This window comes from Myxine glutinosa, chromosome 3, assembly GCF_964187855.1.
Source record: "Myxine glutinosa chromosome 3, kmMyxGlut1.1, whole genome shotgun sequence".
In the NCBI taxonomy this organism is placed as follows: Eukaryota; Metazoa; Chordata; class Myxini; order Myxiniformes; family Myxinidae; genus Myxine; species Myxine glutinosa.
The window spans coordinates 13,152,939-13,177,451 of NC_136263.1; the positions used below are offsets into that span (position 1 = coordinate 13,152,939).

The 24,513-nt window shown below is 43.5% G+C and overlaps 1 protein-coding gene across 1 annotated transcript in view; it reads left to right on the forward strand.

Moving 5' to 3' along the window:
* The window catches only part of LOC137423806 (dedicator of cytokinesis protein 1), a 968,048-nt gene that overhangs the window by 748,597 nt on the left and 194,938 nt on the right, over positions 1–24,513 (forward strand). The window contains exons 43-44 of the mRNA XM_078773719.1: positions 1,472–1,556; positions 2,430–2,516. Coding sequence (XP_078629845.1) covers positions 1,472–1,556; positions 2,430–2,516 — 172 coding nt within the window. The remainder of the gene's footprint in view (positions 1–1,471; positions 1,557–2,429; positions 2,517–24,513) is intronic.

Genomic DNA, 24,513 nt, shown 5'->3' on the forward strand with positions numbered 1-24,513 from the left:
CCGTTCAGGAATATGCTTTTACAGATCTTCATCACTGTCCTGAGTGTCATTTTCGCAAAGGTGTCTACGCAAATGTAAACATTAATTTTTGGATTCCTCATGCCCTGAATATTCCAAAAATGTATAGTTTTGCTAATCTACCAAAATTTTGAACGAAAAAACATAGCGAACCTGACTACTTCTTCTTTGCTTTAACTTTTAAAGGATAAGCAGAAGGCTTTGGAAGTGAATAAAATAAAACTTGTAGTTTATGTTCACAAGGTTGCCCTCAGGCTCTTGACAAGTTACCTGGCAACACAAAACAAAGGTTTTGTTTGACCCATTCAACTTCATCCTCTGCTGGAAGTGATGGTAGCCAACGGTAACTACAACGGCACACGGTAGAGCACACACCTCCACCAGGCCGAACACTTTATGTTTTCTATCCCACTGATAGGCCGGATCTGGATTCAAACCTGAACCAAAATCTAATCGGCTTGTTCTTGTCACCAAACTAACTCATCCACGAAGTTTTGTCAGAACTCGTCCTCAACTTTTTGAAATATTGTGCTACATATCGGTTTTGGCCCTGGTTTTATCCCTGGTGTTGGGCTAGCGGTTAGGGTGCCGGCTTAGGATCCTAGGATCCTGGGTTCGAATCCCGGTCAATCGCTGAATTAACGCCAGGGGGGTTGACTCAGCCTGTCATCCTTCCGAGGTCGGCTAATTGAGCACCAGTTCACTGGTAATTCCCTGTTTGTCGTTGAAGGCGGCAAAAAGGGTTGGCGTCAGGAAGGGCATCCGGCCGTAAAACATTGCTTCAAAAAGGGGACCGAAAAACAACAACAACCACGGTTCCCGAAAAAGGCCAACCCCCGCTTGCGGGGAAAAATGGCCTCTAAAGGTGGTTTTTATATCGGTTTTGGCCCCATCTCTCAATGGTGAGGAATCACTTTAAAATTTAAATAATTCTCGTATCCGAATCCATCTTCAGATATTCACCAAAATCGAATCGATTAGTCCTTGTCGCACACCCAACCGGTTGACCAAGTTTCATCCAAATCCTTCCATAACTTTTTGAGGTATCTTGTTCACAGTCAGACAAACAGACAGACAGGAGTGTAAACATAACCTCCATCCACCTTCGGTGGTGAAGGTAATGAACCGAAACGTATTGTAAAGCACTGTTACACCCTGACAATGGTGAGTTGTTTCGTTTAACCTTCCGGTTGTCTTATTATCACAAAACACAAAAGACTAATAGGGAATGGAAATGATTTTGTGTTATGCACATCACGGTGATTAATTTTGACTATAATAGTCGGTATATTGATGCATTATTCAGCACTTGCAATATGAATACAGTAATAACGCACAAAGGTTGTGCAGGTTGATCCACAATCATTATAAAGCTCTGATTGATTGTTTGCTGCAACATCATGCAAAAGGTTGCATGCAACATCGATTTTAACCTTTGGTTGTATCCTTGCAGCTATTACAAGGCCAATGCGGTGCAGAAATTCACGTACTCACGTCCCTTCCGCAGAGGAGAGAAAGACCCAGACAATGAATTTGCAGTAGGAATTTTTTTAATTCTTTTGCAAAATATACAAATACAACCTGTCGGAGGATGTCTCCTGTACACATCTCTGTTAGTTAAAGTGCTTTACTTCTGATTATTGGTGCTTTGTTAATGCGAGACTTTGCTTATTACTTCCCTCATCCTTCTCCTTCTCTGCCTTTGATTGATGTATTTCCATCAATCCCCTATTCCCCTTCCTTTTATATATACACAAAGAATTAAGTTAAGCACCCCCCCCGTTTTTTTAGAACCTCGCACATTACAAGTTTGTTGTCGTCAAAACAGTGTAATATACCCATGATATTGCTATATTTTCTGGAGAAGTGATATTATGGTCACATAAAAACATAACAATCATGCCGTTTTCAATATTTTATTCTGAATAATTTAAGGTGAAATTTTTTGGGAATTTTAGGCATATTTTCACCTCAATTTAAGTATGGAGCTATAGGTCCATCACGGACAGTGTGGATGACGTTTATGTTTTCTAACGTACAGTCATTGTTCTGAGAAGACCTCTAGCGATCTTTGCGTCAATAACGTGTGTAGGACCCACGTGATCGGATCACTGACTCAACCAATCACTTTTTTTCACTTTGATCACTCAATTTCATCAATGGATAATTGCTAATGTCATACCAATCATTATTTGATCTCACATACCTTAGAATATATGCCAATGTATACATATACACAAAGAATATATATTAGGGGGTGCTTACCTTAATTCGTTGTGTAGGGGTGCTTAACTTAATTCTTTGTGTATATGTATATATAGATAACAGGGTTATGACGTTTGCATTGTTGTGTATCTTTAATATTTTAAAAACCATCAACTGTTTTTTTTCTTTTCTTTTTTCTTTTTCAGACGATGTGGATTGAGCAAACCACTTATATTACCGCCTTTCGTCTCCCCAACATGATCCACTGGAGTGAAGTGAAATCCACAAGTGTGGTATGATATGGTTTTGTTGAAACGCCTTGTCTGTGTCTACACCATTTGATCCACTGACTCATATGGCGGTTCAACCTTGCTGGATTATTCAGAGAATAATATTGCCTTGATGTGAACACCTTACAACACATATATACATATATCAATATGTACATATATCAATATATACATATATACATATGTGACTGGCTCTGGCAAAAGCAGACACTTGGGGGGCATTTCTCTTAGCGAGAAAAAGCCGAAGAGAATAAAAATATGACCACAGGGATCAAATTGAGATTTTTATATGGATAGAAAGAGTAACTTCTCTAGTTTATTACGCACCAAAACATTTTTCCAAGAAACAAAAGAAAAGTTGTGAAATTCAATGAAGAATCTAAAATGTCATTCTCAAAATGTGCTCAGAAAGTCACGATTCCTCGGTCAAAAAGATACGAAGATCGCGAAATTTCGATGTTTTACTACGAGCCATACATCGTAATTCGAAGGAGATCCCTGACATAATTGTTTAGTATGAATGAAAAGCTCTATGTGTGCACATTCTTTGTGCGTGTGAACTGTATTGTGAACTTTGAGCCTCATTATCTCCATTGTTTAAACGAAAATATAATTGTAAATAAAATACCATAACTTCGTTATTTTTCATCCAATTAACATAATGTAAATATCAAATGAAAGAGAAAAGCATGGGGAATCAGATGATATCAAAATCTCAATTTAGATTTTTGCCCCGAAGTGTCTGCTTTTTCCAAAGCCAGTCACATATACATATGAATCAAGGCACCCCCTATCTTTAATGGTGAGCACCAGCCACGGATTATGTCTCGCACGGTAAAAACCGCATAACCCGCAAGGGACCAACAGCCTGTCTGCCACACAGACCATCGTTCCCGCCAGTGCAAACCAAAACCAGGGGGTGCGGTGCGATCGGCGGAGATAACAATCCACGACATAACAGCGTGTCAAGCACTGTCCCGATCTCCTGTGGACCAAAGTCCGAGACCAAAGTGTCACCTCCGTCCCTGAGGCCTCAGCCCCGCCACTCTGTCGACACATCACTTAATAGACGACATCTATTACTTAATAGACGTGTTTCGTCCTCATTGGTTAGATTTTTTTGCAGTATGCCGTCCTGATGAGGGCAAAATAAGCCCGAAATCTGGATTGGCGGCTCTGCTTGATGTTTAGCCAATGGGGACCAAAGAATGAAATCTCTGTCGACAGAGTGGTCGACAAACCTATGTCGACAAACCTATGTCGACAAACCTAGGTCGACTAACCCTACTTATAAATGTGTAGGTTGGTTGTGTGGTTTTTTGGGGGGGGGGTTTTGTTACTATTATTATTTCTTATTTTGTGTATATGAGTGAGTGGGTGAGGGTGTGTTTTTTGCATGAATTAATTTTTGCATGAGTGTGTTTTTGTATGTTGAGTGGTGTATGTTGTAAGGGTAGGTGGTTGGTTGGTTGGTGTTGTGTGTGTGTGGGTGTGTGTGTGTGTGTGTATGGGTGTGTATGGGTGTGTATGTGTGTGTATGAATGATCTGGTGTGTTTTGTTGGTGAGTGGTGAAGGGTATAAAGGTGGGTGTATGAGTGTTCCACCGTGTTTGTTTGGTGCTGTGGAGTCTGGATTTGGAGGTGTTGTTGTTGTTGTAGTCTGCGTTCGCACTGGCTGGGAATGGGGGTATGTACACATCCCGGTGTAGTTGCTGCATGTGGATGTGTATGTGCCCCTGCTGGCCCACCTTAGCTGACCGTATCGAGGTTGAAGGGCCGAAACGGGATGATGCTGAGGACCTCGACTGAGGACCCGGTCAGTGCGGCACACTTGTGACCAGGTGTGTTTTGAACTTATATATATATATATATATATATATATATATATATATATATATATATATATATATATATATATATATATATATATATTTCATTTTAAGGAATAAGGGCAAGGGTGCTTCCAACCAGCTCAGTTCAGGTTCAGGCTGAGACTGGATCTGCTCTTGCTTACTTGTCAAATTAGTGCAGTAAATCTAGTTTTGCTTTCTGGGTTGAAGCACCCTTCTTTCTTTAAAAATATATCATACCAACTGTGCCTATCTTTTACCATATCTATCTATATACTCGTACATATATATATATATATGTGTGTGTGTGTATATATATATATATACTGAAACACAAAAGAAACTTACCACCTTTGAAACCTTTAAATATAAACAATAACACTGCGTGTAGTAAATGTGTGAACTTATTTGTGGACAATAGTGTCCTCGCTGTCAGACAAAACGGTCACGGATGGTCACTTGAACCTTCAATGGTCACTTCATAGCACAGCTGTTGAACAGCCGTTTTGACTGTCAGTGATTAGCCAAGGGGTACGGGATGATTTTAATGAGCTGCACGTGATGTCTTGATATTGGCTTTAAAAAGGCCAGTGCAAAATGGGCATTTTGACCGAAAACTTTGACCATTTTTACCATTTTGACCAACTTCAAAAAGACCGAAAACGCAAAAGAAATTTACCACTTGTTTGAAATGTAATAAAATTGTAACAGTTCAAAATAAAACAAACCAACAATTGCTAATTGAAACATTGGCATTTTATTGATGACATGTCAAGTTTTTGACCAAGATACACCATCTCATCAGTTTGTTCCACAGTACAGAACAGCACAGGGTGCAATGTCAGTCCCCTTTCAATAGCGTGTATGGCCACCATTGTTTTGGATACAGGCAGTGCATCGTCGGCGTATACTGCCTACCAGTCTTTGGATGGATTGCTGCTGGATTCTGTCCCACTCAGTCCTCAATGTCTGAAGCAGCTCTGCCCGTGTCCTGGCCCTGCCAATTACGCGTCTCCCAAGCTCATCCCACAGGTGCTCTATGGGATTCAGGTCAGGGGAGAGCGCAGGCCACTGCATGGTGTTGATGTTCTCGCCTTGGAGAAATGCAGTGGTAAAGCGAGCAGCATGGGGACGAGCGTTGTCATGCTGAAAGGTTCTCAGTTCTGGGTGGTCTAGCAGGAATGGCAGCAGATGAGGTCGCAGGATGTTATCCACATACCGCTGGGCGTTAAGATTCCCATCCACAACCACCAGTGGCGTCCTGTACCGGCCTGATATGGCTGCCCACACCATCACACTTGGGCCACCCCACCTGTTGGCTTGACGCACGCAACAATTGGCATATCGCTCGCCAGTTCTTCTCCAGACACACTCACGCCCATCAGGACTGTCCACACAGAACCTTGACTCATCGCTGAAAGCGACCTCGTTCCACTGCGCCAAGGTCCACCGCTGATGCTGCTGGCACCATCTCTGACGGTTGCGGCGATGGGCAACCGTCATCACGGGGCCTCTGTATGGTTTTCTGGCAGTCAGACCATAGTCATGCAGTCGTCTTCGTGCAGTATCATTGGAGATCCGTGGGTTTGCACGCCCCGGAGTTTCTGCCGCAGTGCGGGATGCTGGACGGAATCGATCCCGCAGGTGACTTCGGACCATCTGCCTGTCCTGCCTTGCAGTGGTGACTCTTGGCCTCCCTGATCGAGGTCTGTCATCTGCAGAGTTGTGGAGGGTGTCTCTGTCCACCAGGGCCGATATCGTCTGGTGTGAACAGCCAAGGCGACGTGCCACCTCACGGTAGCTCAGTCCACCTTGCAGCATGCCCAGGGCACGCTGCCGTTGATCCCTTGACAATCGTGGCATGTTGATTGAAATGCCCATTTTGCACTGGCCTTTTTAAAGCCAATATCAAGACATCACGTGCAGCTCATTAAAATCATCCCGTACCCCTTGGCTAATCACTGACAGTCAAAACGGCTGTTCAACAGCTGTGCTATGAAGTGACCATTGAAGGTTCAAGTGACCATCCATGACCGTTTTTTCTGACAGTGAGGACACTATTGTCCACAAATAAGTTCACACATTTACTATACGCAGTGTTATTGTTGATATTTAAAGGTTTCAAAGGTGGTAAGTTTCTTTTGTGTTTTCAGTCTTTTTGAAGTTGGTCAAAATGGTCAAATTTTTCGGTCAAAATGCCCATTTTGCACTGGCCTTTTTAAAGCCAATATCAAGACATCACGTGCAGCTCATTAAAATCATCCCGTACCTCTTGGCTAATCACTGACAGTCAAAACGGCTGTTCAACAGCTGTGCTATGAAGTGACTATTGAAGGTTCAAGTGACCATCCATGACCGTTTTGTCTGACAGTGAGGACACTATTGTCCACAAATAAGTTCACACATTTACTACACGCAGTGTTATTGTTGATATTTAAAGGTTTCAAAGGTGGTAAGTTTCTTTTGCGTTTCAGTATATATATATATATATATATATATATATATATATATATATATATATATATATATATATATATATATATATATATATATATATATATATATATATATATATATATGTATATATATATATATATATGTATATATATATATATATATATATATGTATATATATATATATATATATATGTATGTATATATATATATATATATATATATGTATATATATATATATATATATATATATATATATATGTATATATATATATATATGTATATATATATATATATATATATGTATATATATATATATATGTATATATATATATATATATATATATGTATATATATATATATATATATATATATATATATATATATATATATACTCGTATATATATATATCGGCCTTCGATACGGTCTGGCACCCTGCTCTGCTCACCAAACTCTCCTCCTTTGGTATCCATGGAAATCTCCATGCATGGCTGGCGGACTTCCTCTCTGGTCGTAGTCAACGTGTGGCCCTGAATGGGTTTCTCTCATCTCCTCTTCCTGTTCAGGCTGGAGTTCCCCAAGGTAGTGTTCTGGGCCCTGTGCTTTTTCTGGTCTTCATCAATGATCTCTCTGACTCTCTTGAAAATCCTCTCTATCTCTTTGCTGACGACTCTACTCTCTGTCGCTCCATTCCTCATACCTCAGATCGGCAGTCTGCAGCCTCCTCACTCTCTGCAGACCTGGACAAAATCACAGACTGGGCAAACAAATGGAACATGTCTTTCAATCCTGATAAATCTCACACTCTTACGATGTCTCTCCGAAAAGACCGACTGGAAAACCCTCCCATCCACTTTCTGAATAATCCTCTCCAAGAAGTTCTGTCACTCAAGCTTTTGGGTCTCACTATTTGCCATGATCTTTCCTGGGAAAACCACATTTCAAATCTGGCCTCCAAAGCCAGTCGCCGACTGGGCATCCTCCGTCATGCAAAGTCCTTCCTTGGCACACCTGAGCTCCTCACCACATACAAGGCTTTCATCCGCAGCTCTATGGAATACTGCTCTCCCCCTCTGGTCTGGTGCTCCTGCCTCACACCTAGCCCGTCTTCACGCTGTTGAAACCAAAGCGTTCAGAATCATTGGAATCTCCCGCGATGAAGCTAACTCCAAGGGCCTTTCACTCACTCACCGCAGGCAGGTTGGTGGTCTTTCCATCTTCTACCGACTCCTCTCTGGCCTTGCCCCCCCCCCAGCCCTCTCTGGGCTCTGTCCCCCAAATATTCCTACAGGTCGCACAAGATCTGCCTGCAACCCTCTTATGGTTAAACTGCCAAAATCAAGACTTTCTGCTCACCTTCACTCCTTCATTCCTCTTTTCTCCCGCCTCTGGAACAAACTCCCTCACTCTCTTCAATCCCACACCACCCTCCAGGTCTTTAAAACAGCTGTTCACCACCATCTCTTATCCTCCCCCATCCAAAACCTTGATCTTTTCTACCCCCGCTAATTTCGGTCCCCTTGTGTTTTATACCTCTCCCCCCCCCCTCCCCTCCCCCTTCCACGCCTCCTGCCCCCAAGCCCTCTCCCTCCCACACTTCTCCCTGCTCTCAAATGTTGTGGTTGTGTGCTTCCCCTTCTCTCCCCATCTTGTCTTCCGCTCCCTCTTTTTGTATATTTTGTTTGTCTGGTTGATTTGTTTGTGAAATAAATGTTAGCTCTTTCACGAGCCTCGATTCAGTATACGAAAAAAAAAAAAAAAAAAAAAAAAAAATATGTGTGTGTATATATATATATATATATATATATATATATCTATATACTCGTATATAAAAAATGTGTGTGTGTGTGTATATATATATATATATATATATATATATATATATATATATATATATATATATATATATATATATATATATATTATATATATATATATATATATATATATATGTGCAGCGTCTGTCCTGTGTTGTGTTGTCTTGTGTTGTCCTGTGTTGTCACTGAACTACTTTCTCAAACTTTTGTGAAATCGTACCAAACTTCTGGTATGCACATATCTCTCCCGTCGGTATGTCCTAAGGGTATTGTTTTTGAAAGATTTTCCAATTTTTTTTTTTTTTGAATTTTTTGGGGAATTTTTTATTTTCAACTTCAATTCTTTATAAAATGTGATATCACGTATATTACAAATACATTTGTGCAAATTAATTGTTTGAATTATGATTGGTTTTAACCATGACAAAACGGCAACTCGGGTACAGTCATTTATCTATATATCTACAGTCTACACATCTGGGCAGTGTCTCTGTTGTCACTTAACGACTCCCTCAAACTTTTGTTTCCGTGGTTGTGAAGTGTTTTTAATAACGTTGTGGTGGTTTTGAATCACGTGGTGGTGAGGTATTTTGAATTATGTGGTGGTGAGGTGTTTTTAAATGACGTGGTGGTGAGGTGTTTTTAAATCACATGGTGGTGAGGTGTTTTTAAATCACATGGTGGTGAGGTGTTTTGATTTACGTGGTGGTAAGGTATTTATAATGACGTGGTGGTGAGGTGTTTTTAATTATGTGGTGGTGAGGTGTTTTTAATTATGTGGTGGGGAGGTGTTTTGAATTAGTTGGTGATGAGGTATTTTGAATTAAGTGGTGGTGAGGTGTTTTGAATTACTTGGTGGTGAGGTGATTTAAATGACGTGGTGGTGAGGTGTTTTTAATTATGTGGTGGGGAGGTGTTTTGAATTAGTTGGTGATGAGGTATTTTGAATTAAGTGGTGGGGAGGTGTTTTGAATTAGTTGGTGATGAGGTATTTTGAATTAAGTGGTGGTGAGGTGTTTTTAATTTTGTGGCTGTGAGGTGTTTTATTTATGTGTTTTATGGCTGTGAGGTGTTTTTAATTTTGTGGTGGTGAGGTGTTTTTATTACGTGTTTTATGGCTGTGAGGTGTTTTAAATTACGTGGTGGTGAGGTGTTTTGAATTACGTGGTGGTGAGGTGTAATCGTCCCAAACTTCCAGTCTGCACCTACCCCTCCCCGTTGTATGTGCTGAGGGGTTCTTTCTTGAAAAAAAAAAACATTCAACCTAAATCTTCAACCTAAATTGCCTATAAAAATGTAATATCACAAACACAACAAATAAATTTCTGCAAAATAATTGTTTGTATTATGATTGGTGTAAATCATGACAACACAGCAACTCAGGTACACTCATTAGCCTCAGCTAAAATAAGCCCGTTCCTTAGTAACGATGCTTGATGAGGCGAGCGCAGCTTGCCAAGCCAAGCTAGTGTGTGTATATATATATATATATATATATATATATATATATGTCAGAAACCACCTTTTCTGATCGAAGTAGAGTTCCACCAACAGGCTTGAGAATGACGAGACCTTTATTAAAATAACACTTTATACGGATCCGGAGGAGACAGACATCTACAGCAAGCTACAGCAAGAACATGCCAAGTCAAGCCTTCCTGAAAACACATTGATTCTCATTCATTTATATATGAATACGATTATCAGAAAATCTCCGAGAGAACAAAGCGACTGGCGAGAGTCCCTCCCCGTCATTCCTAGCCCCCACCGTTATCCGCTCTGTCATTCGGGGGAGTGCAGCACGCACCTTATCATTCGGACCAGATGTGATTTCAAAACTCCGACGAGGCAGAAAATATAACTCATTAAAGGGAGGGTGCATTCTTGGCTTCATGATAGGGATTTTACGACCGGCCTTATCTAGCCTCGAAAGTGCACACGTATACAATTTGTCCAACACGACTGAAGCGAGCCTTTCCTCATTTTAAATGAAAGCGAAGCAAAAACCTCATTGTAACTCAGGCGTCACTGTCATTAAACAAAACAGTTAATGTTTTTGGCAATTTATCAAAGGATTTATGTCTACGATTCAAGCAGCCTACCTAAGGTTCGAATACATTTTATTAACTCATGAAATAACATTATAGAACAGCATTTTATAACATAGCTTACGTGGTAATACGTCAGTCAACCGGCATTTATAATTGAGCATTAAGCAGTAACAAATCTGAGACCTGACATTCCTTCCTCTTGTCTCGTCGAGACAAAGTATCTCAAGAGACAACGTGCCACATCGGGCTTTATTGAAAGACCATCGTGTAATGCGGGTATCTCCCAAGGGCATACCGTGCGCCCATAGCGCCTCGCCCGTGCATTTGGGGAACGTGTCGTGTGGTGCGTGCTTGGAGCCTGAGGGCTCAAAACATGAAAGTTCATTAACGTTTCGGATCCACAACGAAGACGTCTGGTCCAGATGAGGTTCTGCTCCGCCAGAGGGTGCATCACTTCCCCTGCGGAACTGGCTCCCCCCACCCTTTGCAGACGCAGTCCTTGCAGATCTTCGAAGTTAATCAACGGTCATGCCCATGAGGTCCCTCACGTGCTGCTGTTCTGGGGAATACATAGTATTGTCAGTATCTTGTGTCTCAATTTCCTGGTCAGGGTACAGAGCGTAAAAATCCGATTCACTTGAAGCATTTGAACTTAAAACATTTGGAGAAAAGAGAGGGACTTCCTTTATGTCAAAGTCTCCCTTGGGCGCCTGGTCGGCTTGCGGGTCTAGGATATCCACGTCGGGTCCCTCGACCGCCAGACCCAGCGTCGCAATCAGATCCATAGTTGGGTTTAAAGGGGGCGTGCAGCTGTCAGCTTGTAATACATAAGCAGCGTTAGCCAGTACACGCAAGGGGTTTATAGCACAAGTATCACAGTCATCACATACACCGTTACAGGCAGCAGCCAGTTCCCACATGGGATCCACACAAGTATCACAGTCATTACAAAATTCAATGCAATTTTCTGGAGCGCCGGTCGCAACTGCCTTGTTGAAGGACCCGTTCAGGTCGACGGCCTCTGTGGTCAGAGCCATAGTCGTTGTCGGCGGCTTCTTCACTTTCCATCCTGTAAAATACTTTCTCATACAGAGGAGGACTAGAGATTTCATTAGTGCCCCCCAAATTACTACCCCGATTATCACAGCCAGTGCGGTCAATAACCACTTCACTATGGTGCCCGTCCATCCCTGGAACCAGTCAGTGAGCCAGCTAAATGTATAAGAATTTTCGCGCGCGATCCGATCGATCGTCAGGGCGTGGCTAGTTTCCCTTAGTCTCACTTCTGCATCACCATTGTACGCATGTGAATTACCGTGTCCAATAGTATGTCATGAGCCGTAGCGGTGTCGTTTGCCACCTTTTCTAGGGCCAAAGCCAATTTATCTATCCGGAAACTATCCATGACTGTGCCCGCTCCTGGGAAGAAGAAACCAAACACCTTTTCCCATAGACTCCCGTGTAGTTTAGTGGTTCCATCTTCGTTCATGACTGACCTCTTATAACGCCTGTCCAAGGACTTTGGGTCTAGCTCATCCAGTATCTCAACGTCAGGAAGGACTGAACCCAGATAACATGTGCCCCCCCAATTATTTGGTAAATAGGGGTAAGCCTTGTCGCCGCATATAAACATTGTCCCATGGGGTGGGACCAGGTGGGTGGATAAGCACTGGAGTCCCTTTACCACCCCATTAATCCTACTAACCCCCCTAGAGAATGTTATAGCCGTTATGTTGTGGTTGCGTTTATCTTGCAGTACTATTCGTAATGTAATCCCCGAGCTCCCTTGTCCCAGCTTCCCGGGGAGAGTGTAGGCGCATTCTGATTCTCCCATACGCAAGTGGCCGGAACCCTGGAGGCAGACCGTCCCTTTCTGTGGTTTGACCCAGACGGGGGCAGGCCTCTCGGCCACATGGGCAATCATTGACGGGCGATAATTAAATTGTCGATTGCAACTCTTGCCGTTGTCAACCCCTTCTCTTTCCAGCGTGGTGACTAAACATGGGGAATCGATAGGTTGTGAGCAGAGGTCATTGAGGGACAGAGGTAGCACTATCATGTGTATTCCTGTGGTGCCTGCTTGGGGAAAGTGCATGCACGACCAGCAGTGTGTCCTATTTTGAATTGTTGCCACCTCCCTGGCCACTTTCCAATATGTGTTTTCACCCTTCTTTGGGGCCTTATTCTGGGGTTGTGGCGTGAGTATGTATTCGATGCATCGTATGTAGTTCTTTTCGCCACCGGCCGCGCCAGGGGTCCAGACGCTGCACCGGACCTGCATAGTCATGCCTTTCTCTAGGCGCGTGCGTGTTTGTAGCTTAAAATCAGGGGTTCCCCATTTGTATCCTGGTTGGGCCAAGGTCTCAATGCTAGCTCGCCCGTTTTCCCGGAACTCTCGTACCTTTTGTAGTACAATGCCAACGCGTCCAGGCCCTGCCGACAGTGCTAGCCATTTTACGCTTACCCAATTTGTGTGCAGGGCTTTCTGTTCGAAACATGGTAGTGATACTCTTTGTCCCCATGTTACGGTGAGGTGTCGGGTTTCGTTTTCGCATCTATTGGAATCGGAGTTTCCCCTAGCTGCTGTCGCTATCAATAGTATTGTACCTATGATTAGGCCCATCCTTACTGTGGTTGCTGTGGTGTAGTGTCTGGTGCTTGTATGGCCAACTTACAGTGCGTGGCGTGGATCCACAAAGTCTTGCCCTCGCAAAAGACTGCCGTTGGTGTAGTCAGCAACACCTGGACTGGTCCCTTCCACCTTGGTTCCAAGGCGTTCTTGCAGGTGAAGTGCTCCACGAACACCTGGTCTTTTTCCTCTGGTGGAACACCTGGTCCACAAGTCTCCTGGGAGCGCCTGGTCTACAGGTCTCCAATTTCCTAATCCGCTTTTTTCAAGTGGATCCAATTTTATCCAATATTCAATTTTTTTTAAATTCAATCCCATTTAATCCAGTCCAATTCAAATTAAATTCAATCCTTCTCTCAGCATCCCATTACCTGTTTCCAACATCAATAAAAATAAAATTATAAAATTAAACGGAAATTATTTCAGCTAGAGTTTCAACTAGAATTACCACAAACCAACCACCTTTAACCTCCATTAACACAAACACAAACCACCATTAACCTCGATTAATACAAACAAACCACCATTAACCTCCCCCTATTATTTATTTATTTTCACGAATAAACAAATAATAGAAATAACCTGGTCTACTTCCAATTTCAATTCTGGTCAGTTCTGGTGTCTGGTCACACACAATGTTTTCCTCACCCACTGTGATTCGCTCAAAATAGATTCTCACTGTTATGTCTGAAATTCGTCTCATGAAAACCCATTCAAGAGTCCGGTGTGACAGACAGCCAAACACATAGACACGCCGAAGACCCCAGGGTACCCATCAAACTAGCTTGTCCCCAGATCCACAACACAGCGAAACATGTAATTTTACTAAAATAATCACTTACTCATAACTAGCTGGATAACTAGCATAACTAGCTCAACACCTGGAACTCATAACTAATACTCATACCACTAATTACTCATAATAACTCATAATTACTTCTGTAATTACTCATGCCAATACTTACTCAAAATAATGTAATATCCCAATCTTCACCCTTTATGCAAATCGAAGCACCCCGGACAACCCACAACCAATATCAACCACTGTAGCCGCCTTCCCCTCCAGGCAGCCACACACAGCCACATACATCTCCACCCACGTCACACAAGACAACAGCCAACGAGTGTGTCCACCACACAGAAACCTTTGGCAATGCAACAACCGAACTCCCAGACAACCAACAACAAAACCCAATCCATCTCCATGGCTCATCAAGCAGTTCCAACTTAATCCAGCTTCACATACCGATTTCCCCAAAAACTCGTGAAACTTCACCCCCATTTTGGAAAAACCCTGGACTAAACCCTGACACCCTAAATAACTTCAGACCCATCTCCAATCTACCCTTTCTGTCAAAAGTTTTGGAACGTGCTGTGGCCACTCAACTCAAACATCACCACTCTGCCAATAACCTGTATGAAACATCCCAATCCGGATTCTGCTCCAGCCACAGTACTGAAACTGTTCTCCTCAAAATCACCAGCGACCTTTTCTCTCCTCTGATGCCGGCAACCTCAACATTTTCATCCTCCTCACCTCAACGCCTCCTTTGACATCATCAATCACACCATCCTCCTCACCCTGTTTAGACCAGCTTGTGCCTATTAAACCCAAATCAGTTCACTCCCAAGCTTCACATGGACCACCTACTACTCTCAAATTATCCACTCTGGCTCCGGAATCCCAAAAGCACTCTTCTCTACAATAAACAAACTAAATAAACAAATAAATAAACAAACTTTACAACGTGAACAAACTCCTCAGCGCCCTGGATACCGCCACCTGTCATTCAGAGTAGACAACAGCATCTCCTTTCTGGCTTTCAGCATCTCCTTTCTCCTTTCTGGCATCCAAATGAAATTCTGGCTTCAAATCAACTTCCTCGAACTTAACTATGATAAATCTAAATTAATCTTCGTTTGCCCACAACCACTCATAACTTTGCCCCCCCAAAAAACAAGTCACATTCTTTGTATATTGCCAACATTGTTCATCGTTTAAGTATCATCCAGAACTAAATTTTTATAAACCATCAACTTGTAGATGCATTTATTTATATCCCATTAACCCAAGAACTCTCAATTGCTTGGTTATATTTTAGTAATGTCATATATCCATATTTCTTTTCCAAAATGTTCCTGATATACACATTAATCCCATCTGTCTTTGTTTCCAGATCAACTCAAATCAGGAAATCAACACAAATCCTTATTACCTCCAATCAATTCAAAATTAAATCAACAATTCAAAACCAGATCGGATCAGCGATCAGAAATCACTTTTCCAATCAACACATTCCAAGCAACAATTCATTCAAAGACCAAGCTTAAAAACACAACTCTCATCTTACTGTGACAAATAAGCAACCAACCTACTTCACACTAAAACAAATAACTTTTCATCACCCCTTTCTTCTCCACCGCCTCTTACACTTAAACAGATCATAATTACTCACTCATACACTGTTGCCCATCACCCAGTTGCCCCAGACCCAAACACAGGTTTGAAATCCCAGTAGGTTGTTCTTCAATCCCAACCATCATGTGATCCCAACATCTCTCCATTTATTTCGTTCCTCATGGGGTTGGTGTTTTATGGCCTTTACCTCTTACCCAATCACACTGCACATTATTCCCCGTCCTTGATGGATAATTTTACATCCAGATGGGCACAGCATCCCATTTTTGGCGACCCAGCCCTAAAACAAGCCCCTGGACTCCTTGCAGGCTGGACCAAAACCCCCGGACGAAGTTGCATCCCAGTACTGACTCTGCTGCCTTCTTGCAAACGACTTCAACTCCATGAATTTTACATGTTTCGTGAACGGAACAAAGCACTCTGTAATCGTCAGATTGAAACTGCCCCAAACCCGTCCATATAAGCTCCATTGTTGTCCTGTCCATCTCTCTGTGTTACATTTACATTTTGTGACTCACAGCTCCTGCCTCCATGGAACAATGACGCCTGAGCACTCAATTAGCCCTCCCAGTACCAAAGACTTACAATCAGACCGACAGACAGACAAATAACAGAGGCATGTCGCCAGCCCCAGCACAGGACATCCCCTTTCCGGGCAGGCATAATATAATCCACAGCATCGAAATGCCAATTTCTATCCGGAGCCTCGCAAAGCCAAAATCCATGCATGCGTGCTCCATCATGCAACCCGATCTGTACTCGGTGCGCCCGGCGCCCCCTATAATCAGTGAGTTATAATAACCACAATATCTCTGGCACCCAACTCGTGATACCACAATTTAATCCACGTTACTTGCATCTCTTCATCCTCACAAATGTCCTCCATTTAACGTGACTCAAATCCATCTCAAATCCCCACAGCTCGATCGAACACGTTACTGTACTCGACCCGGTTAAATTAAATTCCAAGCGTACTGTACCTGACTGACGCTTCCACAACAACAAAAAACTCGATATTCTCTGTCCACTAATTATGTACATGATTTTGGTTTTACCCACAATATAATGTCCCGATATTCTCCAGATTTAAGTCCTATATATCCTGTCGTTAAAGCAACACCCTGTAGACTGACTCCGCCTGTCGTTCTTCCAAGGTTAGTGAATTACCTCTGACCTTTCCCTTGCATATCTCGAACAAAGGTCAACTAAACTTTAAAAGGTCAAACTTCGAATTGGTCAACACAAATGCATCGATGCATCTTCCAGCCGCCACTCCGCACTGTACCTTACTGTATGAACAAGACTTCCTGTTGGAACTTGGCTCCGGAAATTAATTACTCTGTCTTGAAATCGTTTATTTTAGCCATCTTGAATAAATCCATCCATCTATCCATCTTATAAATCCATCTTAAATAAAAATCCATCTTATAAGTAACGTATTCGTCCTGTGACATTGCCTGGCATATATGTCGCAGCCGGCCACTATTCCGACATGGCTCGTCTGACATGAACGTCCGACATCCAGCAAAGTCGAAATGACCCACAATGCATTTGGGCACACATCCTCCTCTGAGAGTGGGCGAGTTATCGCCAGCACTCTGAGCAAATCTCATACAGCACACCCGTGACCCGCGGCTCGCTCGGCTCCTGTCTGAACGCACAATATCCCTCTACCCAAACTTCCACGGAGCCGCACGGCGGAAACACAGGTTTGTACCACACTTTAGTTAAACGAACATTGCCAGGATTCTCGGATAGACGTTTAATTTCACAACACACATGACAAAAATCCGATTTAAATTCAGAGATCGCCGATCGACCTGGCACAACCATCTCAACGCGATGACGCCACGCCGCCCCCCCCCCGTCTTGGCGCGCACCCTCGTGCCTCCACACGAATCCCAACACTCCCTGCACGCCGCTCTATTCGCGTTCGCGGCGGGGTTTACCTCGCGTTGGGACATGCAGTCGGCTGTCATAACAAAGTGCGAAAAGCTGTCATAACAAATCTGCGACCTGACATGTGAGCTGTCAGAACATTGAGCTGTCAGAACTCATCCCTAGCTAACAGGATCTCCGACGCTTGACCTCTCTGACCCAAAATGCACTATATGACACCAATTCCAAAGGTGAGCTGCCTCAGCGATACATCCCACACATACAATACACAATATCTGCCATTGAATGAACTCTTCAATTCAAGTAAAACACACATATTGATTCGAATTCTGCAACCATCTCCAAGAAACCGCTTCATATCAACAGTAAATCGACAAGGGCACTCCGGGTGCTTTCCTGACCCGATTTATATCAATTCGCTTCCCAAACAACTCCCAAACAGATGAAAATCCGGACTCAGTTCAGGACCTCGCCTGTTCTCTCGGATAGACGTTAAAATGGACATTCCCGGCCTGAATTTCCCCCAAGTCGAGCAGATCGCTTACAAAGTTTCACACCGAAACCCTCTGCTTTGCACATGACACACAGACAAACACATTGGCCAGACACACACGTCAATTAACATCCCAATATACATTCATTCCTCATTCATATACGAGTGAGTCTCCCATTCTTCGCGCGAAACTCAGATCGACTCAAATCATGCCTTTCTCCAGCCACTCCCAAACAATCTTTGCTCATTCATGTTACGTCTCTCATTCAAGGAAAAGGATTTTTGGGACTGGTTGGACGGGGGGTGGGTTGAGGTGAAAAAAAAAAAAAAAGGGAAGGCAGGGCGGGGTGTTGGGGTGTTGCCTAGAGCCCTGGGACTGAGCTCAGGTCTTGGGGGGGTGGGGGGTCTTGGTCTGGAGTCTGGTCAGGTCTGGTCAGGTCTGGTATCTGGTCCAGCGGCATCACTCGCTGATTTACTTGTTTAACTACCTCCTTAATTGTTTTGTCCTGAACTTTGCTTCCTGAACTTGCTTCCTTTGGCTCTGAAGCTTCAAATTCCTACAATGCAGCTCCTGCTTCAATTTTCAATATTTCAAAACCTAACCTGTCCTTCTCACCCTGTGGCCACCTGGCCCATTTCCTGTGAGCTTATTTATTTTCTCTTGTCCACCAGATCCTGGCCTGCTTTATCTGGACCTCTTGTCTAGAACTTAGTCTAGAGCTTCCTGGCTTGACCTCGTAGTTGTCACTACCTTCTTGTCAAACCTACCTGGTACCTACGCATTTCACCCTTCCTGGCCATGTCCCTTTGGCCGTCTAAGTTTAGCCACAGCCCTTCGTTCCCTGGCATGCAATGGCATACCCCATCTTGTCTCTGGGCTGTTCCTTCCTGGAAAGTTCTCGGCCTACTCAACCTTTACGGCTGTCCGACCTCACTTTCCCCCTCGTCCTTGTTAATTATTACGTTACCCTTAAATAATATCCAGCGCAAATATTGTAACGTTACTCTTAAATAATATCCAGCGCTAAATCTATCCTTAGCTTTACTCTTAATGTTTATCCAGCGCAAATATTGTAACGTTACTCTTAAATGATATCCAGGTGATTTCAACAAAGACACGTCATTCTGTGGCCTGAAATGAGCCTCTACTTACAATTTCTGTTCGGAGAGCAGGCAGAGCAGAAGGCAGAAAGGAACGGGCTGAACCCGCTCCAGGAAGGAAGGTACGACGTGCCGGCGTCCCGGCGTTCGGACAGCCTTCCTTCTGTCGCTCGGGGTCCGCTCTCTCTGTCCTCTGTCTGCTGCAATCCGAGTCACGGCACCAAATGTCAGAAACCACCTTTTCTGATCGAAGTAGAGTTCCACCAACAGGCTTGAGAATGACGAGACCTTTATTAAAATAACACTTTATACGGATCCGGAGGAGACAGACATCTACAGCAAGCTACAGCAAGAACATGCCAAGTCAAGCCTTCCTGAAAACACATTGATTCTCATTCATTTATATATGAATACGATTATCAGAAAATCTCCGAGAGAACAAAGCGACTGGCGAGAGTCCCTCCCCGTCATTCCTAGCCCCCACCGTTATCCGCTCTGTCATTCGGGGGAGTGCAGCACGCACCTTATCATTCGGACCAGATGTGATTTCAAAACTCCGACGAGGCAGAAAATATAACTCATTAAAGGGAGGGTGCATTCTTGGCTTCATGATAGGGATTTTACGACCGGCCTTATCTAGCCTCGAAAGTGCACACGTATACAATTTGTCCAACACGACTGAAGCGAGCCTTTCCTCATTTTAAATGAAAGCGAAGCAAAAACCTCATTGTAACTCAGGCGTCACTGTCATTAAACAAAACAGTTAATGTTTTTGGCAATTTATCAAAGGATTTATGTCTACGATTCAAGCAGCCTACCTAAGGTTCGAATACATTTTATTAACTCATGAAATAACATTATAGAACAGCATTTTATAACATAGCTTACGTGGTAATACGTCAGTCAACCGGCATTTATAATTGAGCATTAAGCAGTAACAAATCTGAGACCTGACATATATATATATATATATATATATATATATATATATATATATATATATATACACATATATACACACAGACTTGGCATTTAATATGGAATATTTTTTTGTGGGGGTGAACTTACTTTTCAAGATGTCTTAGAACCAAAGGTTCATTGGAATTATGTTGAAATTATTCTAGATTTTGTTAATGTGACCTTTAAAAGAAACAAAAACCACATTTGACATTTCGAAACAAATAAATTGATCCTTGAAAGTGATGTAAACTGATATCGAACTCAATTCATGGACAGTACTGTGTTAAACTTCTGTACGTTTTCCAGAAGTATCTCTTTATTTTGCACATTAACCAAAAATATTTTTAACAAAAACAAAAGTTAAATTATGACTGGGATTACGGACAGTAAAATTACAGTTCAGTACTTCGTGTAACCCCCACGAGCATTCAAGAGAGCACGTACACATTGAGGTATGCTGTTCATGAGATTTGCCAAGGTTTGGACAGGAATCGCTTGCCATGCAGTGACAATAGCCTGCTGCAATTCACGCACAGAGGTCGGCTGCTGGTCCAAGTGGTCGATTTGACGCGTTAATTCTGCCCACAAGTTCTCTATCGGATTCATATCCAGGGACATGGCAGGCCGCTCCATATGCTCTACACCATGGTCAGCAATAAAGTGTTGGATCATGCGAGCACGATGAGGCCGTGCATTGTCATCTTGGAAGACAAAGTTTCCTCAAAAGGCTGCACGAGCAAATGGAAGCAATGTTTCTTCCAGAATGGCCCTGTACTTGAACTGGTTAAGGTTTCCATTCAGAACAACCAGGTCAGCTTTGCCCCCTGCATGAAAAGCAGCCCAAACGGTCACCCCACCACCTCCAGCTTGGACTCTTGGTACTATACAATCTTTGTTGTAGGCTTCATGCACTTGTCTGCGCACTAGGACGCGACCATCTTGACGATAGACCAGAAATCTAGACTCGTCACTGAAGGTCACTTGATTCCAGTGTCCTGGCTGCCATTGACGGTGCTCTCTGGCCCACTGCAATCGGCGCTGGCGGTGTTGTCTGGTCAGGCGTGGCTTTCTCAGGGGACGCCTGGCACGATAGCCTGCTTGAACCAGTCGTTGATTAACTAGCCTTCTGGATACAGGCACATTTGTCAGTTGCTGTCACTCAGCCCTAAGCCGATTAGCTGACTTGGTACGGCCATTGCGGACTAACCGGTGCACCTGGCGATCATCCCTCCTTGTGGTTCTGCGGGGACGTCCTGGCCTCGGTATTGGAGTAGGGACACCCCTCTGAGCATTTCGTTTCAGGATCTTTGACACCTGACCTTGAGTGATGCCATACTGCGTAGCAATAGCACGCTGTTTCATGCCGTAATTTCGTAAAGCCACCACTCAATGACAAACAGCATTGTTGAGTTGACGGACCATCTCCAGAGGAAGCGGCAATAACTTTTGGAGACGTGCAGCAGTTGTTTTCCACTAATACAGAACACAACAACCCTTGTATACCCGACTGTGAAGCCAATCATCAAATGCACCTGTCCGTACATTTTGCCACGCCACCTGTGATATAATCCTGTTGTTGACTTCTTGCTGCGACAGACAATCAGTGACATGGTTCTTTTAACAAATAAATCACCAAAGTGTAAAAGAAACTCACCAGATTGATATACTGAGTTAATAAAGTAAACCCGTCAAGAAAAAAAAAAAATTCCATATTAAATGCCAGGTCTGTGTATATATATATACAGTATATATATATATATATATATATATATATATATATATATATATATCCGGTGTGTACCCTGGTTAGAATAGGTACACCGTATCCCTGCGTGTCGGAAGAGGCGACTAAGAGGGTTGGCGTCAAGAAGGGCATCCGGCCGTAAAACCATTGCCTCAAAAAGAGAACCATGACAATTACAACTACATATGGGCAGGGTACAGCCCGAAGTGGAGATAGGTTTCTGAGGTTTGGGACATGGAATGTAGGGACCATGACAGGGTGATCAGGAGAAGTGGTGGAAGTATTGATCAGAAGAAGAGTGGACATATGTTGTGTGCAAGAGACGAGATGGAAGGGAAGTGGTGTGAGAATGGTGAAGGGTAGGCAGGGACAGAAATACAAGTTTGTGTGGCAAGGGTGCCCGGAGGGCGTGAATGGTGTTGGTGTCCTGTTTTCTGAGGAGTTTGTAGACAGTATGGTGAGTGTGACTAGAGTGAGTGAAAGGTTGATGATGGTGAAAATGATGATTGGAAAGCTCTTCGTGAACGTCATCTCGGGATATGCTCCGCAGGTTGGCCTGAGGAATGAAGGGAAGGACAAGTTCTGGTGTGCGATAGAGAAGCTGATGTAAAACGTGAAAGATGAGGAAGTTGTTGTGGTAGGACGAGACCGAAATGGACATGTGGGAAGGAGTCTGGACGGTTTTGAGGGAGTTCATGGGGGTTACGGATATGGTGTGAGAAATGGAGAAGGTGAAAGGATTTTGGAGTTTGCTGATGGAGCTGATTTGTTGATTTGTAATACTCAGTTCCAGAAAGGGGATAATAAGCTTGTTACATACACGTCAGGTGGGTCGACGACAACTGTTGACTACTTGATGGTGCGTAGGCGAGATAGGGGGCACCTCCGGGACACAAAGGTGATCCCGGGGGAGGAGGCTGTTTCACAGCACCACTTGGTTGTCTGCGACATCAGAGTGAAAGGTGCGAGGAGAGCTCGGCGGGTGAAGTACCAACCGAGAATGAAGGTGTGGAGGTTGAAAGAGGTGACAGTAAGGGAGGCATTAAAAGAGAGGCTGAGTCGGGTAGAGGATGATGTGGTTGAGCTTGAACGTGGTTGGATGTCAATGAAAGATAGTCTGTTGGGAGCCATTGGTGAGGTATGTGGATGGACAAAAGGACCACCGAGGCACGCGGAAACATGGTGGTGGGATGATGAAGTTGGAAAGAGGATTGACGAGAAGAGGAAGAAGTTCAAGGAGTGGCAGAAGGCGAAGGGTACTGGAGCAGAAAAAGCAGAGCATGAAAGTTATAAGGCAGCCAAGAAGGCTGCAAAGAAAGAGGTAGCAAAGGCGCAGGAGACATGTAGGAAAATGTTCGGAGAACGCTTGGATTCGGAAGAGGGTCAGAGAGCTGTCTTCAGGATTGCAAAGCAGATAGCGAAAGAGAGGTGTGATGTGATGGGGGTGAGTTGCTTGAAGGATGTAGTGGGACAAATCATTGTGGACCCAGATGGAATTAAAGGAAGATGGAAAATATATATGGAAATGCTGTTGAATACAGAGAATGAATGGGATGGCAACATAGAGAGTAACCCAGTTTTAGGACCGGCAGAGAAGATAACTGAGAAGGAAGTTGAGGAAGTGATTTTTTTTTTTTTTTTTTTTTTTTGTGATAAAGTGATAAAAGCAACGAAGAGTAGAAAAGCGGGAGGGCCGACGGGAGTTGTGGGAGATATGTTGAAGGCAGCAGGAAGTTGGGGTGTGAAGAGAATGGCAGAGATCTGTAATCTGGTGGTGAAAAAAAACAAACAAAAAACACCTTTAGAGGCCATTTTTCCCCGCAAGCGGGGGTTGGCCTTTTTCGGGAACTGTGGTTGTTGTTGTTTTTCGGTCCCCTTTTTGAAGCAATGTTTTACGGCCCGATGCCCTTCCTGACGCCATCCCTTTTTGCCGCCTTTAACGACAAACAGGGAATTACCAGTGAACTGGTACTCAATTTGCCGACCTCGGAAGGATGACAGGCTGAGTCAACCCCCCTGGCGTTAATTCAGCGATTGACCGGGATTCGAACCCAGGATCCTAGGATCCTAAGCCGCCACCCTAGCCGCTAGCCCAACACCAGGGCTTTTGGTGGTGAAAGAAGGTCGCATTCCAGTAGATTGGGAACTGAGTGCCCTCGTCCCTCTTTACAAGGGGAAAGGTGACCCTCTGGAGTGTGGCTCGTACCGAGCGATAAAGTTATTGGAGCATGAAATGAAGGTATTGGAAAGGGTGTTGGAGAGGAGGATAAGGAAGAAGGTGAAGATCGACGAAATGCAGTTTGGATTTATGCCAGGAAGAGGAACGACAGACGCCCTCTTTATTGTGAGGCAGTTGCAGGAGAAGTACATGGAGAAGAGGAATAAGTTGTTTCTTGGGTTTGTTGATCTGGAGAAAGCATTCGATAGGGTTCCACGCAAAGTATTGACATGGGCATTGAGGAAGTTAGAAGTGGAGGAATGGTTGATCAGAATTGTGATGACAATGTACAAAAGAGCGCGCACAGCTGTAAGGACGAAGGACGGGAACAGTGGTGAATTTGAGGTGAAGGTGGGAGTGCATCA